We start from the raw sequence: 19,050 nt of genomic DNA, 5'->3' as shown, positions 1-19,050 counted from the left end.
GAGTAAAGCCATTGAAATTCCAAAAAGTGCAAGAACTTACACCGCAACAGAAAGAAAATAGACTCACAAGAGCTAAAGAGTTGCTTCGCTTGGTCGAAAGTGGTGAACTGCCGAATTTGGTTTTCTCCGTCGCCGATGAGAAAACATTCGTTGTCCAGCAGTTTGTAAACAAACAAAATGATTCTGTTTACTTGCCAAAGAGGTCAGCTGAAAATGTGCACCTTCGGTTGGCCACCAGAACTCAAGCGCCGGCCATGGTGATGGTGTGGGCCGCCATAACAGCCGATGGTCGCTCTCCGCTCGTATAAATCGACCGTGGCATCAGAAAAATGTCGAATATAATCGTGAAAATATTTTGGAGGGTGTATTAAAGGCACGCAAATATTTTGGCCGCAGACCTTGGACATTCCAGCAGGACTCAGCACCATCGCACTCAGCATGTGCCACCCAAGAATGGTTACAAAATGAGGTTCCTCGCTTCATTTCCAGCGCACAATGGCCACCAAAATCTCCGGATACCAATCCGTTGGACTGTTGTGTCTGGAGTATTTTAGAAAGCAAGGTTGGCACTAAAAAATACCAGAGTGTCGGTCACCTCAAACAAGCGCTTTGCCGCGAATGGACCAAAATACCGCAGAGCAACATTCCGACAGCGTGACGGTTTCATTGACCGTTTGAAGGTCATAATTCGTGCCAAAGGTGACCAATTCGAACAAATCTAAACTTATTCTAAAATTTGATGCTATTTCCGACATTTTTTGCATTTATTCAATAAAATTAAAAAAAATGTAAAAAATAGTGCGTTTGACTTTTTTGCAGTTTTATCTCACCCTGTATATCATTTGATACGGCCAAAACGTGCCTCATCGAAATTATGGATTTAGACTCTAGGTCTCTTTGGACCAAATCCGTTTCAAGACATTTGGAATCGATCGAGCGATGTCCGTCTGGCTAGCTGGTTGGTGCGCACGATAACTCTCGAAGAGGGTATCCGATTTAGTCCACACTTGGTACATCGCAATATTATTATCAAACTTAGATCGAGTTCGGAGATGCGTAATATCGGTCTACTTCTTCTGGTACCTCTCGCACAAAAGGTCACAATTTGCAATTCTTTTTTCTGTTACAACTTGCGAAACAAGTCAGCGATTCTCTACAACTTGATATATATAAATATTTTTCTTAATCGGAAACCTGAGATGAATATGGAATTTATGATTTCTCATAATATTGGATATAAATGTTCGACATACCAATATTTTCATCTGTATTAGATGAAGTATGAAAATGGAATACTTCGGTCACCTATGTCTGGTACCTCACGCACCTTTTAATATTTATTTTAAAAACTCACATCACATATCTCATATAAAGTAGAAATAAATATAGGACACCTATAGAAGTTCTTGTAGAATTCAAAATTTATTTTCTAAATATTTATCCATATAATGAAACACGGCTATTATTACAATGTTTTCAATTTTCTTATTTCCGGCAATAAACGTTTCCCATTGCTTAAACAAACATCCTTGCAGTGTGGCACTTGTTATATCCCTTTCCTTCGTCCTTGCGCGCACTGCTAATGTCAACGAAAATTTGGCGGTTAATTTACCGGGGTAAGTGTTTCCAAGTCGTCTAACGTTTTACGAAAAACAACATCTGTTTTCCAAATTTGCAACAATTGCACTTTTCTTGTTTATTTTTGTGTTATTGACGTCATAGAAATCGAATGTGTGTTGGATGGTCACTATGACTACACCAACCACAGCGCCAACGATGGTGACGATAAACAAGATGCATTGAAGCGTCAAATCACTTTGTTTTAATTTTCAATCATGTTTTCATAACGAATCACATCAAAGGCCAAAAGGAAACTTCATTTGGAGAAGGGAAAAAAAATAAAACAAAATATTATATATTTTCTAATTTTATTGAATTTGTTTTGCAAATATTTACCGTCCATGTTATCACCGCGCAAATCTATTTCGGCCTCTAGTATTATTTCGGGAAATTGTAAAGCTATGAATCCGTAAGTTCTAGAATTTAAAAAAGAGACTTTGTATTTCATTTTCTTTTCTTCGTTTGGCAGAACCTCAACGAAAAGTTGTGAAAGTTTGTATTCGAATAGTTCCAAGGGATCGGCCAGTAATATTTATAGACGTAAACTTCCAGTCGCCATGGATGGCAAAAATGGTTGCATGCGCCAGCCGGCCTTAATACCGGCAACAAATGAAGTAAGGCAACGGGTTTTATCGGCTCGAAGGTTACGCATTAAAACTTATCAAAATCAGTTGGCAAATGCCCAGCAAACTATAGCGGTAAGAATAACACACATACATATTTTTTATCTAATTTGTTCTGCCTTTTCTTCCAGGAATTGGCCCATGAAAATCGTATTCTGCGAACTTTACACAAACGCCAGGACTCCGCCTTGTCCAAATATGAATCCACCAATGCCGAACTTCCCCAGCTGCTACACTCCCACGCCGAGGAGCTAAGAATGTGGCAAACCAAATATCGCAACTTACAGGCTGTCAACAAGGATCTGGAACAGAGACTAAAACAAAAGGAATCGATTATATTGTCCTTGAGTGATCAAAACAAGTACTATATACAATTAAATAAGGATAAGTAAGTAAGAGGGAAATGGAACAGGGCACAAACGATTTTTACCCTCGTCCTTAATTGAAAACAGTAAAGAATGTCTTAAAGTTGGTCGGGGCCGACTTTATGATACCCTACCCCACTTTGCTAATTTAGTAGAGTTTTTATGGAGAATTCAATCATACACGCTATGATTATAATTATAATTTAAAGTTCAAAGGATTAAATATGCCGAAGTTTTTGTATCTTTTAAATTCGGACTTGTATTGCCCATGCACAATTAATTTGAAATCGGATAAAAATATATATGGGAGCTGTATCCAAATCGGAAACGATTTCGATAAAATTTGGCAAAGATATTTCTGAGCTGTATTTGATATATTTCCCTGAATATCGTTGTTACGGAGTGCATATTACGGCTGTGGGTAACAAATATAAAAAATCGGATGAACAGTATATATGGGAGCTAAAGCTATATCTGAACCGATCTTCACCAAATTTGACGTACTAGCTTCTAGACTCAAGTCGGTCGTAAGTGCAAAATTTCATCCCATTTGGGCAAATATTAGACGTTTGGTGCACAATCAAAGGTAAATCGGACGAATTTATATATGGGAGCTATATCCAAATCTGAACCGATCTCGATAAAATTTAGCAAATGTATTTCTGAGCTGTATTTGATATATTTCCCCAAATATTGTTGTTACAGAGTGCATATTACGGCTGCGGAGGACAAAAATAACAAATCGGATGAACAGTATATATGGGAGCTAAAGCTATATCTGAACCGATTTCGATCAAATTTGGCATACTTATTTTAAGACCTAATTTGGTTGTATATGCAAAATTCCATACTATTCGGGCTGATATTACACGTTTGGTGCACAATAAAAGGCAAATCGGACGAAGATATATATGGGAGCTATATCTAAATTTTGACCGATTATCTCCAATTTCAATAGGGTTCGTCCTTGGGCCAAACAAATGATTTGTGCAAAATTTCATCTGGATAGGGCAATAAATGGGAACTGTACCTTGTTTACAAAAATACATGGACAGATGGACGGACGGGCGGACAGATGGACGGACAGATATGCATAAATCGACTCAGAATGTGATTCTATGCAGATCATCAAAAGGAACTATCGATCTATCTCGTTTTCTTTTGCCTGTTACAAAGAAATGCACAAAGTCATAATACCATAAATAAAAAGTAGGGAATTTCATTCAGCCCTAAGTCATATCTATATATTTTGATACGGTCAAAAAGTAGGTCCCTTGTCTCTTTAGACGTAATACGTCTCAAGTCATTTTTATACCTTCAGTCATATGGCTATAGAGCCTCATTGAAATAACGGTTTCAGACCCTAGGTCTCTTTGGACTAAATCCATTTCCGGATATTTGGAGTCGATCTAGAGATGTCCGCTGGTCTGTCTGGCTGGTGGGCATGATAACTCTCAAAGGGACTATCCGATTTGATCCAATCTTGGTACATCGTAATATTATTGTCAAGCATAGATCGACTTCGGAGATGGGCAATATCGGTCCATTCCTTCTGGTACCTCCCCACACAAAATGTCAACATTTTCAACATTTCAAAACAAATTAAAAAGTATCAGTCGATTTTGCCAACAGATGTATACCCTCAGCCAATTTTCGATTATTTAAATATATTTTGACTTCTGTTTTTGCAAAATTGTTGAACCTCTATGGGGTAGGTTTCGAAGGAATGGGCCAGTATTGTCCATTTCGTATCGGACCTAAATAAATAAGATATAAATATTGCGACGTGCCAGGTTTAGACTATATCGACTACGTCCTTCACTTTATATGAAATATGTGGTAATTTTTAGAAAATGTTGAAATATGCGTGAGGTACCAGATATAGTTGACAGAAGTATTCCATTTTCACAGATAAAAATGTTGGTATGGGCAAAATTGCAAGAAAATCGAAAATTTATAACCATTTTCTCTCAAATTTGTTCAATTTTCATTAAAAATCTCGAATCTAAATAGATGCATGACTTTATTTTCATATTTTACCTTAAACCCTTAATATTTTTCCAACTCCCTTTTCAGAAATCTTGAAGATCGTCAAAAACTCACAGAAAAACTTCAATCGCTGGAAACGCGTCTGCAGGAAAAGGATAACGATTTAAAAATGATGGCACGCAAAATGCAACTGGAATCCAAACAGGCTAAACAGCAATTGCTCGCTGAACAACGTAAAACCAAGGAAGTTCTAATGAAATTGGAAAAGGCACGTCTGGAGTTGTCAGGATTTCGAAAATTAGAGGAGCTACAGGTAATTTAAAAATCACAAATTTAGAAAATTTTATATGGAACAATTTTATTTATTTTTATTACGAGAAATCGGCATCAGCATCTACCGAATATATGACAGTCCGGAATAAATCGTTCTACTAGGCCAACGGTTTTCACATCAGTTCATTATTCAAAAATTCCTGAGAGATAGACCCCCTCGATCTCCAGCTGTTTCCAGAAACATTGCCTTCCTTCTTGTTTCTTTTCTTGGACCAATTATCGATACTTCCGAACTTCGGAATTACATTTTTTCGTACCGTGCCAATTTAATAGACTTGGGGTTGACCGTTGAGGATAGAGACTTTGAATAAATCGTTCAACTCCAAATCGCAATTGGTGTCTTAGAATTGATTGAATTATTCCTGTCTGAACAGGACACTCTTCTACTCGAAACTATTCCTACTGGGTGGAAGAACAGTCCTCTGACCACAACTCGTCTCAAATTAAGAATTAAACGTAACATTCCGAAAATCGTTTTGGCAAGCTATTTATCTACAATCTACTCTGAGACGTTTTTGCTTCCGTCGCTTCCACAGAGCTTCTGTTTTGGACAAAATACGAAGATTCAAAGTACAACCAGTAAGGAAAGGTGGTGCAGGGTATATAAAAAAGAATAAAGCAAAATAAAAAAGCAATTGTTAAGTGCACTCCACCATTGGGAAAGAACTTTAAAAATTCCAAGAAATCCGAAAACTACCACTTAAATGAAAACCATTATATGGGAGATATACGAAGACGTGGACCTGCAAGTAGAATTTTTTCCATTGGTTGTAGTACCCATTGATATCTTCCAATACAAAATACAAAACAATTCCGGTGAATAATGTCGCTAAAATCATGAAAATACTGAATATCGATAGGTACCGTAATATGGGAGCTATAAGAAAACGTAAACCTGCATACGAAATTTTTTATCATAAGCTGTACTGCCCATTACGAACTTCAAATACGAAATTTGAAATAATTCCGGTAAATAATGTCGCTAAAATCATTAAAATACCGAATATGTGGAGGTGCCGTTATATGGGGCTATACGAAAACGTGGACCTGCATACAAAAATTTTTGTTATAGGCTGCAGTACCCATTACGAATTTCAAATACGAAATTTGAAATAATTCCGGTAAATAATGTCGCTTAAATCACCAAAATACCGAAAAGGGAAGTTCCATTATATATGGTCCTATACGAAGACGTGGACCTGCACAAACAATTTTCTGTCTTAGGCTGTAGAATCCATTACGAACTTCAAATACAAAATTTGAAATAATTCCGGTAAATAATGCCGCTTAAATCACCAAAATACCGAATATCGGGAGGTATCGTTATATGGGGCTATGCGAAGGCGTGGACCTGCACAAACAATTTTCTGTCTTAGGCTGTAGTATCCATTATGAACTTCAAATACCAAATTTGAAACATTTCCGGTGAATAATGTCGCCTAAATCACCAAAGTACCGAAAATAGGGAGGCACCATTATATGGGCGCTATACCAAAACGTGGACCTATATGGCGCATTTTCAATAACAAAAGTCCTGCAGACATAATATACATTTAAGTAAAATTTTATTAGCCTACTTCATTTCGTTCGGAAGCTAGAGTGATTTCCACAGACGGGGGACATCACTAAATCGACATTGAGTTTTATGCTGATCAAGAATATATACTTTGTGGGGTCTAAAATGTATATTTCGAGGTGTTACAAACAAAATGACAAACTTAATATACCCTCCAAACTATGATTAAGGGTATAAAAATGATGATTGCAGAAGAATTATCAAAGTCGATCCTCCTTACAGCTCACATCGTTGGGTAGAATTGATAAATTTACCTTAGCAGTGCATGAGTTCCATCGATGATTTTCTAACTGGCTACATGACAGCACGTTAACCTTCAATTCGCCTTTATTTCATTGAATAGTTATGTGGGCCCTTAATATGGCATCAAATTCGTCATTTAGTTTCATCTTTTTTGGCTACCATTTCTGTCTTTGTAATGTTTCCCTTCGTAACTAAAGGGGGCCTTGATCTGGGCTTCTCTTGTTATGGTCTGACAATTTGTTTTCCTTTCATATCTGGTTCATGAATTGTCCATAGACTTATTTGAAAACATTTCACTTCTTGATTTTAGGCGAGCGATTCATTTAATTGTTTTTGAGCGGGTTCTCAATTTTGTTCGGCTTCAGATTTTATATGTTTCTGTGTTGAATACCAAATTTTCTTCGCCGTTCAGAATATTAAAAGTAATTTATAACAAAATGTGTCAAAATTTTACCCATTCCACGTACATTTCTTAAATGGGAAACTCTTGTTTTCAGGACCCCATTTCACTTTGGAAAATTTAATTATTCGAAACTAAAAATCCAATTATTTCACATATTTTCAGCTTCAAGATAAATTCAATATGAATATACCCCGACGTCACAAAGTCAACTCCCACGAAGATCAGAAAGACGATAAAGAATTGGAAAAATTAATATTTCACGGAGGTGATGGAGAACAGATTGATGATTTCGAAGGTTCCAACAGCCAACGATCACAACGATCAACACAGAGCAATCACACTGTGACTCAGCGTTCCAATCGTACAGTTAAAAAGATGTCACTGAATGGTAATTGTGATCCGACAAGTCCACCTTCAAATGCAAGCAAACAAAATCATTCTGGTAAGACGATTGCCATACTGCGGCGTATTGATCAGGGAGATGGCGATGCTGGTAAGGCACAACATTCAGAAAAGAAAACGATGGCAAATCATCATCCAATGGAGCAAAAGAAAACCGAGACATTCTCCACGGAATATGAAGATGATTATGAACAGGATGAAGAGGAAGACGACGATACCGCAGAACAGAATTCATCCAATGAAGAGGACTCAAAGGATTCGATTCAAGATGATAGCAATGAAACGGGACATTTTATGAATAATATCGATAAACATTTGGAAAAAGATTTATACGAAGACAATGGGGATTACTTTAAGGAACAAGAAAAAGTGGAGGTAAATTTTAGACACTTGAGCTATTGAAATTAAGAAAATGAATTTATGAAAGAAAAACTTATATTTGAATCATGGAACCTACAATAATCTACTAGTTTGCCAATTATTCCGATTTCTTAAAAGAAAAATCGGTTATAGTAGCAAAAACATTTACATTCTTACAGTTCTGGATCAGATCATATGTTTTCTACCCAATACCTCTTCCTACCAACGCTAACTTTTGTTTTATGAAATTCTCATTTCAATTATTTGGTTATTTTGCCCCAACGAAATAACGGTTTTAGACCCTAGGACTCTTTGGACCAAATCCGTTTCAGTACACTTGGAGTCGATCTAGCGATGTCCGTCCGTCTGTGTGTGTGTGATTAGGTCCAGACTTGGTACATCGTAATATTATTATCAAAATTAGACCCAGTTCGGAGATTGGCAATATCGGTCCACTCATTCTGGTACCTTTCCCACAAAAGGTCGACATTTTCAAAAAAAAATATTTTGCTGCACAGAAAGAGAAAGAATAATACGATTTTGCTCCAACTTTGCAAATCCTAATACTTGCATCAGTTCTAGGTCAGGTGCAAAAATGGACAATATCGGTCCACTCCATCAAGCACCTCCCCCACAAAGGGTCAAAATTTTGAATAATTATAACTTTTATAAGATGTGATGTAAGAGTCCGATTGGGAACTACACACATCACAATATTCTTTTATTAAACCAAGGTCTGGTGTGAAGACGGTATATATCGGTCCACTCCTTCTGGTACCTCTCCCACAAAGGATCAAAGTTTTGAGTACCCATGAAGCTCATAAAGCATGAAGTTACCATCCGATTCCATTGAGACTTGGCAAATCTCAATATTTCCATTAAAACAATATCTTTTATAAAGGTGATAGAGATCGGACCATTTCTTCTGGTACCTCCCCCACAAAGGTTCAATAACCGAAACGATCATAAAATCCAAAATAAGCATCCGGTTCTCTTCTTACTTCACACGTCCTGTTATTTTTACTAACATAAGATCTGCTGTGAAGATGGGATATACTCGGTCCACAAAGGGTCAAAATTTTGAGTGTGCATGAAGCTCATAAAACGGGAAATTTACATCCGATTCCATTCAGACTTGGCACATCTCAATATTTTCATCAACCCAAGATCTGTTATAAATATGGTAGAGATCGGACCATTCCTTCTGGTACCTCCCCCACAAAGGGTCAACGTTTCGAATAAGCGAAACTATTATTAAATCGAAATAAGCATCCGGTTCTCTTTTTATTTCACACACCTCATTATGTCTACTAATACATGATGTGCTGTGAAGATGGGATATATCGGTCCACTCCTTTTGGTACCTCCCCCACAAAGGATCAAAGTTTTGAGTAGCCATGAAGCTCATAAAACGGGAAATTAGCATCCGATTCCATTGACACTTGGCAAATCTCAATATTTCTATCAACACAAGATCTGCTATAAAAATTGTAGAGATCGGACCATTCCTTCTAGTACCTCCCTAACAAAGGGTCAAAGTTTAGAATAAACGAAACTATCGTTAGATCCGAAATAAGCACCCGGTTCTCTTCTTATTTCACACATCCCATTTTTTTTTACTAACACAAGATCTGCTGTGAAGATGGGATATATCGGTCCACTCCTTCTGGTACCTCCCCCACAAAGGGTCAAAATTTTGAGTATCCATGAAGCTCATAAAACGGGAGATTACCGTCCGATTCCAGTGAGACTTGGCAAATCTCAATATTTCTATCAACAGAAGATCTAATATAAAGGTGGTAGTGACCGGATCCTATCTGTTACCTGCCACACAAAGGGTCAAAGTTTTGAATACCAAAAACGATCATAAAATCCGAAATATGCATCCTGTTCTCTTCAAATTTCACACATGCAAATATGGCAGGTTGTAATATTTATATCTGACTTTGGTCAGATACGAATTGGACAATATTGGCCAACAGCTTCGGAAACTCCCCCATAGAAGGTCATCATTTAGAACAGGCTGGGGGGTATACATCTGTCGTTAAAACCGATAGATACTATTTAACTTGTTGCCATTTATTTGTAAAAAAATCTAATAAAAGATTGTACCTTTCAGCTTCCAAACGCAGGCAAGAAAATTCGCATGAAAGAGGAAATCTCCAGCATACGGAAACAAATATCCGATGATTACAAGGAACGTGAGGCCTTTCTCGATACGTTTTGTCGCCAGGCAACCAGTGGAGCGCTGAAAGAAGATACCCCAAAGAAAAGAAATAGTATTGCCGTTGAACGTAATGTCGTTGGCAGTCGCAAACATAAGCTCTTGGCTGCCCTAAAGGCCATTGAGGACAACAATAGTCAGGATTAAATTACCAAAAAGGCTTTGTTTCGTACTTTATTTTTTTAATTATAAACATTTCTTTATACAAATAAAACTAGCAACTAAAAAACTTAAATTAATTGAACTACAACCGCGCCCATACTGGATCTGGGTGCAGAGGGAAAAAGGAAACATTACATGGAACAACAAAATTACCTTTTTTTATGGTATTTATGTTTTCTGTTTACTCTTCATTTTACTGAGGGCCCTTGAGACTTTCTTGCGCAACTCCTTTTGTCGTTTCAATTTGGACAGCTCCTCAGCCCGTTTTTGCAGTTTGAATTTCTTGACACGCAATTTGGTTTCATGACGATCCTTGTTACGTTTCTCTTGGTAATTGGTTTCGATCATGTTCATCAATTTGGCCACCTTTTGTTCGTGTGGTGAACGTATAACAGCCACACGTTCAGCCTTCTCGGCCGGTGTCAAAGGACCCATCTTAGGTTTATCCTTATAAGGCAATGCCTTTTGCAAACTCTTGGGTATGACCAATGGACGAAATACTTTGGGTTGTCTTTTGATTTCGGTATACAAACTATCCGGCTGGGCTTCATTTTTAATTTGTTTTTCTCGCTTCAGTTGACCCAGCGTCTTCATACCCTGCCAATGGAGTTTTTGTTCGGGTGGCAGTAACAGCGTTGTAACGGGGGCATAGAAACGATGTACATCCACCCGGAACCAGGTGCGACAGAAGACAATGTCACTCAACAGAATCTTATCTTCAAAGGTGGCCCTAAACGAACCCTCCGGTGTGTGATGGGCCTTTTTAATTTGACCTCTGATACCGGAAACTGTTTTTATTTTGGCACCCTCAAACTTGGCCACCTCTAGGCTGGTATTAAACATGCCTTTGATGAAGGCAGATTTTTGATAAATCTTAAATGGATGACCCACAAGTTTAAGTTTCTTCATAATTTGGCAGGATTTATCCAATTCGGTAACACAACCAGTGGCAGCAATGCGAAAACCTATGCGTTTCAGTTCCTCTTGGTCGTGACGCACAGTTTGCAGGGCCAGGAAACCGGTATTTTGTGGAGTTATGGGACCCCAGAAAGTCATGCTACAGGTAACATGTTCAGGGGTGTATTTGAGATATCGATGGCGGAAATTATCTTCAACTTTGGCATAGACGGCCACTGTTTGGAAACGTCTCCAACCCATGGAAATGATGAGAGGATCTCCTGATTTGAGAATCTTCTTATACCAACGATGTTTCTTAACCTTGCAATTGACATAGCCAATATTTTCCTCGGCCATATTTAGGCCACCAACAAGCACCGGATAGGTGGGATCAAAGTTCTCTATGAATTCAGCCGCAACATTCTTAAATCCCAAACGGACATACATGCCAGCCCGGTAACCCTCGATTTGTACACGCAAATCATTATCCAAATTCTCAAATTCACTTTTGTTTAGCTGTGACTGCTTTTGGGCCTCAGCCTTAAGGCTTTCATAGTAGTCATGGTCACCCTTAATCCGACCATCATCCTCTTCCTTTTCCCCCTTGTTGTCGTATTCAGCATCAAATTTGGCCTTAAGTTTCAGTTTCTTGGCCATAATTTCGGCCTTGGTAAGATTTTCCTCTTCAACGCGGGTCATTTTACGTTTTAGGGCTTCACTGCCTGCTTCTGGTTCCTTTGTTTGATTGTCCTCTTCTTCCTCTTTAGGTTTGCCGCTTTGTTTCTGCCCCGTCTCAAGATCTTCAAAGTCGCCATATACTTCACTATCGGCATCACTCATATCATCCAGACGTAGCAGATTTTCAGCATCTTCCGAGGCCTTCCATTTTCCCGTAACAAAACAATTGCGTATCAAGTCCTTATTCGAATCCTCCAGCCAATTACGTGTGCTTTCTACAAAAGAACATTAAATTAAAATCCGTAAAATTATTTGGCCATCTAAAACTTACCAAAATTGTCATCAAAGAAACATGACTCAAATTTGTCGCGCAGGTCCTTATCTTTTTGCAGTTCAGTCTGCTTTTTGGCTGCTACCTTGAATAGGCCACCAATGGCATCTTCATCTTCCGACTCTTCGGCCGAGTTATCACTGTTTTCTTCTGCAGTCTTTTTTCGTTCACTCTGAGTATAACAGCCATAAACTAAACGCATTAGATTTTTAGATTCGGAATGACGCTGGAGGAAGGCATCTCTGGCCTTTTCCGCCAAATTTTCTTTCCAACTCATATTATTGGCAATAATTGCCTCTTCTTCGTCCTCCTCCCCTTCCTCATCGCCTTCACCATCCTCATCGCTTGAAGCTGAACGATTTTTGGATTTCTTCAACTTTTCCAAATCCTGATAATCATCATCATCTGAGGACTCTTCTTCGGAGTCCATATTTTTGGATTCGTTTTGAGAATCTTCATTACGCCAGTCATCACCAGCAAATTCATCATCACTCTCACCCTCCTCTTCTGCATCATCATCGTCGTCATCAACACCAGAATCATCCTAAAGAAAATCTAATTTAGTAAAAATGTTAAATTCAATTTTTCGAACAACTTACCTCTTCTCCAGAGTTATCATCCTCGTCATCTTCATTCCCACTGGCCATCTCATCTTCTTGCACAAAATCTTTGGATTTAATGGCAGCACCATCAGAAAACAAACGGAATTCCTGCTCATCGATTTGTTCATCCACTGTTTGTTTTTTGCCAATCAGCTTGCCCACCAACTCTTCCTGTTCAGTGGCCTCTGCCGTCTTGTCTTTGTGGCTGTGAGATCCTTGTAACTCAATGTACACTGCATCTTTGTCATACACTATACCACCCACACCAGACATGGGGGCATACAGCAGACGTTCCTTCTCCAAGAGCGTTCTCTTCTTTTCAGTTCCCGGCAAGGGACAAGGATCTGAAATTGCACTCAACTCATCGATGCGTGCATCACCCAAACCCGCAATATGCACCATATGTTCCTGCTTCAGTGGCACACCACGAACATAGCCATACAGCACTACATCACGGTCACACTTAGGATTACGGCGTATAACATCTGTATTGGTGATGTCCTCAACACGATCCACAACCAAATAACTATGGGCACCACGCCATGTTAACGGACGGAATTTCATCACGGATATGAAACGTCCCAAATTCTTGATTTCATTGCGGAGATATTCACCATGCAACAAACCGGAAAGATAAAACAATTTTGCTCCATCGTACACCTCGGTCCAGAAACGATGTTTCAACTCCTTCTTTCTCTTCCTCAGCTGTTTGGTATTCTTAATCATATCCAAATGTGTAAGAACACCCATAATCTTAGGCATACCATGGACCTGGCAAATATTCAAGAATTCGAATATTTCCATTTCAAAACCATAACTGGCATCACACATAAGCAACACCAAATCGGCACATTTTGCCACATCAATCATGGAGTTAATGTCATTATTGCACTCCAGCAAGGTAATACGCCTCTTCTTGGACGTTACAATGGTAATGGGACCCTTGATGTCGTTCACATTTGTCCGGGTAAAACTTTTAATCAAATTATTTATCAACGTTGTTTTACCCACCTTGGGTGGACCGACAACTGCAATTAACACTGGCGGTGGTTCATCTGGTGTCTGGTCCACCACCGGAATATGTTGTTTCTTCGCAGTTAAATCTTCTTTGCGTCGGAAATTCCTTTCAGCACTGATAGCCGAATTAATGGCAAAGGCTTTGGGGTTTCTTTGCCGTGCAGTCAATGTTGGCTCCTTTTGATTTGACTCTTTTTTGGCTTTTAATTTCTTCTTCTCGGCCTTAACACCGGATTGGCGGGCACGATGAGATTTCTTCTTATCAGCTCCTTCATCTTCTGGCATGTTGTGCTTTTAGTCTATTAAGAATTTTAAGTAAAATTGTAATTTTAATAGATCTCCGGCAGTAACGAATGTTTCCACTATTTACACGTGCGATTTGGGGATATATAGGTCGATAATTGACTATATTATTAACAATTGTCAAATGCAATAACATGGTTGTATTTTCGACGATTGTAAGAGATTAAATAAGATATGTAGGAAAAATTAAAAGATTTTAGAGGAATTGAATTCAAGATAAAAGAAAATAATTGTGTTGTCGTTCTTTCTTATTAATAATATTTAGAAAATATTAAATTAGCTCCGAGAGAACTGCTTTTCACAGAAAGTATTTGAATGAAAACTGGTAAAATGTGAAAATTAGATGGCGACGCTGCTATTTTTGTACACTCCATGTTTTGGCATGTTTATGTTAGAGCATTTTTCCGGTTTAATGCCATGTTTACGTTAGAACCTTTTGTAGGGTTAACCTACTTTGAGAGGATTTATTTGAAGTAAAAGTAATGCTAGGAACACAATTGGAGCGAACGACGAATTTTTTCGCGGCGTATGTTCGTCGTCAAAAATAAAACACATATGTGTATATGGAAGTGCACACAATCACGGCACCGGCGAAAATTTCGTCGGTCGCCGCGAACTCAATTAGCTTTATTTCTATTTCATACGCCGGCGACCGGCGAACAAAACAGCAAGGTGGCCATACTTGTACGAATTTTATGTGTTTTAGTAAATAAAGTTACTTTTTACTTTAAAATTTGTTATGGTCACTCTACTATCTGTTACTCGTATAAAAAAAACATAATTAATTTGTTTATTTATTTGTGTACATGCGCCTGAGTGAAGATGGATATCAGTGCATTTATAATAGAGAAGATGGACATAAGTGAAATTATAATAGAGAACGTAAAGAATTATGTGTTCTTGTATAATTCATTGTAGTCAACAAATGAGCAAAAAGTAAACAACTTCATCAGCTGTTTTATAATTTCGTCGGTATTGTGTTCCATACGACGAATTTTCGCGGCTCATTTTGTCGCCGCGTAGGGCGAAATTCGTCGTTCGCTCCAATTGTGTTCCTAGCATAATGGATATGATAATTTAAATCCAAATCCAGTGGGTTAACCCTCATATATATAAACGTACTGTAACCTTCTTTATGAAGATTTATTTGAGGTATATGAAATGGAATGGACAATTTAAACCTTTACAGCGTAAACGTACTATTTTTGACACTCCGTTTGTAACTCCTCGAAATATTCATGATAGACCCTACAAAGTATATATATTCTGGACTTAGCGATGTCCGTCTGTCTATAGGTTTTAATTACGCTATCTTTTGAAGAAAATGAGATGGGCCATGTCGTCTTCGTATAGCCCACATATAACGGTACCTCCGGTATTTTCGGTATTTTAATGATTTTAGCGACATAATACACCCGATTTTTTTCAAATTTCATATTCGAAGTTTGTAATGGGTACTACAGCTTATGACTAAAATTTTCCTATGCAGGTCCCCTCTTCGTATAGCCCTAATTTCGGTATTTTGATGATTTTAGCGACATCATTAACCCGAATTGTTTGAAATGTCGTATTCGAAGTTTGTAAAGGGTAGTACAATCTATACAAAAATTTTCGTACGAAGTTCCACGTCTTCGTAAAGCCCCGATATAACAGAACCTCCCTTTATTCGTTATTTTGATTACTTTAGAAACATTATTCGCCGGAATTGTTTTAAATTTCGCATTTGAAGATTATAATGGGAACTATTAGTTCGATTTTGCCAGTCCACAAAGCATTTTATGTATTCTAACCTTTATTCAGCCATACAATCCTTTGATCTTTTACGAAAAAGAGTGCCGATGGCTTGTTTTTGGACTGTTCAAAGATCATCTTACTGCAGAAGGACAAGTTGAGGATCCTCTGGATACAAACACAAGGCTGTACTCCAGTGTTAATGAAAATGAATATAAAGGTGAGAATACATAAAACCAGCCGATGACTTAATCCAGTCAAAAAAGCGTTTTAAGGTGGAAGTACATAAAGAGCTGTTCTGACTGGCATAAGTCATTGACTGGCTTCTTCGTAGAGGAACAAAGAAGTTTTATGTTGACTTAGTTCGATTTTCGCATTAGGTTCTTTATTCTTTTACGAAGAAGCCAGCCGATGACATGCCAGGCAAAAAAGCTCTTTATGTACTTCCACCTTTATGTAACCCACCTCAAGAGATTATGATGAATCCAGTGAAAAAAAATATTTTCGATTACTGCAAACAAATACAGGAAACAAATGACGATGTCAAAAAAATCCCATTGTGTATTCTAGCATTTATGTACTCCAAATAAAAAAGTTTAATCTTTTACATTTTTTAAGTGTGCCCGACTTCTGCAAATTTTTTGTATGCATTTATTGTTTTAAAAAATATAAACGAAATATTTTTAAAATCTAGGATCGATTGATAGGATACAGACATAGCTGACCTGCAGTTTGACGAAGCTGTCGTACCTTTTTATAGAACGCTACTTCTATGTATCTGCACCTTTATGTATACTCACCTTCCTTTGGCTTTTATGATTTTAATACATCAATTATGCATCTCGATCTATTCTAAAAATACCTATGCTGTACGTCTTTACCCTGGCAATTTTCCCTTCACGATCTAATAGATACATTTACTTATAAAATTTACCTCAAATTAATCAGATCACTTTACAGCAAACATGATCAAAAATGTGTATGCCTTCTCATTTCGTTGACTTCTAAAAATGACTTCAAAAATACAACTCTGTACATAGATGCGGTGTAACAACGCCCATTAGTATAATCTTCTACAATAAAACTGCTAGAAAATTTTGTGGAAGATGGCGTTTTCTTTTGCTCTCGCTCTTTTACATTTCTTTCTTTCCGGTTAGCAGTCATGGTAAGAAATGTTTTCAATTTTTTCTTCGTGAAAATTTATGAAAATGTGTGGAAAAATGTTGCAAGTCCTTTAAAAATATATGTGCAAATGGTGCGGCATTGAAAAATACGTAAAACAATGTAAAATTTGTGTAAATAATGCATGCGAATGTGTGAAAAACAATTGATAGACCCGAGTGTGCAAGTGAGCCAGCTCGTTTGACAGCTGACAATGTGTCAAAAGAAGAACAAAGTGCGTGCACAACGTGTTTGCTGGATTCCGCGGGACTTGATAGCATTTCATTCCACAGCATTACAAAAATGTGAAAATTTTTTCGATTTTTTCGTGGAAGAAGTAATAATAATGAGTGTTTTTGTTTCTTTTTTACTTTAGCCCTTCCAAAGATTTGTACAAACTGGTCGCATTGCGAAATGCTCGGCTGGTCCCTTGAAGGGACGTCTCGTCGCCATTGTCGACGTGATTGACCAAAACAGGGTAAGTTTTTTTCACATGAAGACCATGAGATGTGGCTTTGTTGTTGTTTATTTGTGATCATGATGATTATTGGCTTCTTGATAGGAAGTGCCAACTGATACATAACTGAAGCTATTTTACCATAATTACTGAGACCAACAAATAAACAAAACAATGAAGCCATATTGAATGTATTTCTGTGGGATTTATGATGTGATTGAATTTAAATTTTTTGTAATGTTTTGTTTAGGTTCTCGTTGATGGTCCCTTGACTGGTGTCCCCCGCCAAGAATACAGATTGAACAATCTGCACTTGACCAAGTACCGCATCAAGTTCCCCTTCACTGCCCCCACACGTGTTGTCCGCAAGGCATGGACCGAAAGTGACTTGAAGGCCCAATGGAAAGTTAGTCCCTGGTCCACCAAGGCTCAAAACATTTGCAAGGTATGTTGACAATCAAATGTGTATACAAATATTACCACATTCTTCAACATGATGATAATGAAAGTTCTTGATAGGAATTGCCGGCTGATACATACATGAAGCTAATTTCATTTTAACTGAAAATCTTTTTCATTATCATGGCTTGTTGCAAGAAAATGCATTGTTTTATTTACTAATTGTTTGTTTTGTTTCTTTTCTTTTAGGTATGTACTGTTGTGGCTGGGAGAAAATAGCTTCTTAATTTCGAATATAAATTTGGATCCCAATCAACATGATGATAATGAAAGTTCTTGATAGGAATTGCCGGCTGATACATAAATGAAGCTAATTTATTTTATTAACTGAAAACGAAAACCAAATTCATTACACATCATTGTTGGTTTTGTATGCTCGCGAGAGTTTGTAATTTATAAATTTTGTTTTGTCTATTTTTAGCGCTCCCAATTGAACGATTTCGATCGCTTCAAGCTGCGTTATGCCAAGCGTCAACGCAACAAGTTGTTGACCATTGCCTTCAACGCCTTGAAGAAGCGTACCAAGGAAGATGGTACCGTCCGTAAACTCAAGAAGGACAAACGTGATCGCATTCGCGAATTGAAGGCTAAGGGTGTCAAGAAGGGCGCTGCCAAGAAGTAAATTTGATAAAACATATTTACTCTTGACATAACACACACACATGTTCTGAATAGTTATTTAGTACGTTTTTTTCTTTAAAGACCTAAAGAAAGAAGATAATAAACAAATATGATGAAAAAACAAACTATTTTCTAAGAAAATAAAAACAATTTTTTGAAATTATTTTTCTTCTAATAACGACATCTGCTAGCAGTTGAAAGGAAATCCTTTTGGAAAAACTCATTTGTCGATGAAATTCGGAACCTGTGACCAAGTACTCCATTCACTCTAGAAATCATCTCAATCCGTTTACTGAATGTTCCAAAAAAAAAAAAAATATATATATATAATCTGTTCTTCAGTTTAGAAGGAATTGAGAATATATTGCTGGGTAAGATATAACTGGATCATTCCGGATTGTGCTGCTTGTATTTCCGAAGAGGTCAAAAAATCCCTGTAAGGGGCTGTGATCACAGTAGCTGGTCTTATGGCACTTGTGTCGTTTTAAATTGT

The 19,050-nt window shown here is 37.6% G+C and overlaps 3 protein-coding genes across 3 annotated transcripts; 2 read left to right on the top strand and 1 right to left on the bottom strand.

The window, feature by feature from the left end:
* The first annotated feature begins 1,455 nt into the window (after positions 1-1,455).
* LOC101897897 (lebercilin-like protein) lies at positions 1,456-10,373 on the top strand. The gene is made up of 7 exons (XM_005177437.4): positions 1,456-1,616; positions 1,997-2,029; positions 2,090-2,318; positions 2,375-2,631; positions 4,685-4,910; positions 7,315-7,929; positions 10,034-10,373. The coding sequence occupies exons 1-7, from the start codon at positions 1,471-1,473 to the stop codon at positions 10,283-10,285; spliced, it is 1,758 nt and encodes a 585-aa protein (XP_005177494.3). The 5' UTR covers positions 1,456-1,470; the 3' UTR covers positions 10,286-10,373.
* Positions 10,282-14,185, bottom strand: LOC101898063 (ribosome biogenesis protein BMS1 homolog). Its single transcript, XM_005177438.4, has 3 exons — positions 12,806-14,185; positions 12,207-12,750; positions 10,282-12,150 (listed from the first exon to the last, which is right to left on the bottom strand). Exons 1-3 carry the CDS (start codon positions 14,108-14,110, stop codon positions 10,469-10,471), a joined length of 3,531 nt encoding a protein of 1,176 aa, XP_005177495.1. The 5' UTR covers positions 14,111-14,185; the 3' UTR covers positions 10,282-10,468.
* A 2,716-nt stretch (positions 14,186-16,901) lies between these two features.
* Positions 16,902-18,682, top strand: LOC101890225 (large ribosomal subunit protein eL14). Its single transcript, XM_005192150.4, has 4 exons — positions 16,902-17,024; positions 17,397-17,498; positions 17,728-17,922; positions 18,358-18,682. Exons 1-4 carry the CDS (start codon positions 17,022-17,024, stop codon positions 18,556-18,558), a joined length of 501 nt encoding a protein of 166 aa, XP_005192207.1. The 5' UTR covers positions 16,902-17,021; the 3' UTR covers positions 18,559-18,682.
* The last annotated feature ends 368 nt before the right edge of the window (positions 18,683-19,050 follow it).

Source organism: Musca domestica, unplaced genomic scaffold, assembly GCF_030504385.1.
Source record: "Musca domestica strain aabys unplaced genomic scaffold, Musca_domestica.polishedcontigs.V.1.1 15, whole genome shotgun sequence".
Lineage (NCBI taxonomy): Eukaryota > Metazoa > Arthropoda > Insecta > Diptera > Muscidae > Musca > Musca domestica.
This window is presented reverse-complemented; position numbering and strand designations above follow the sequence as displayed.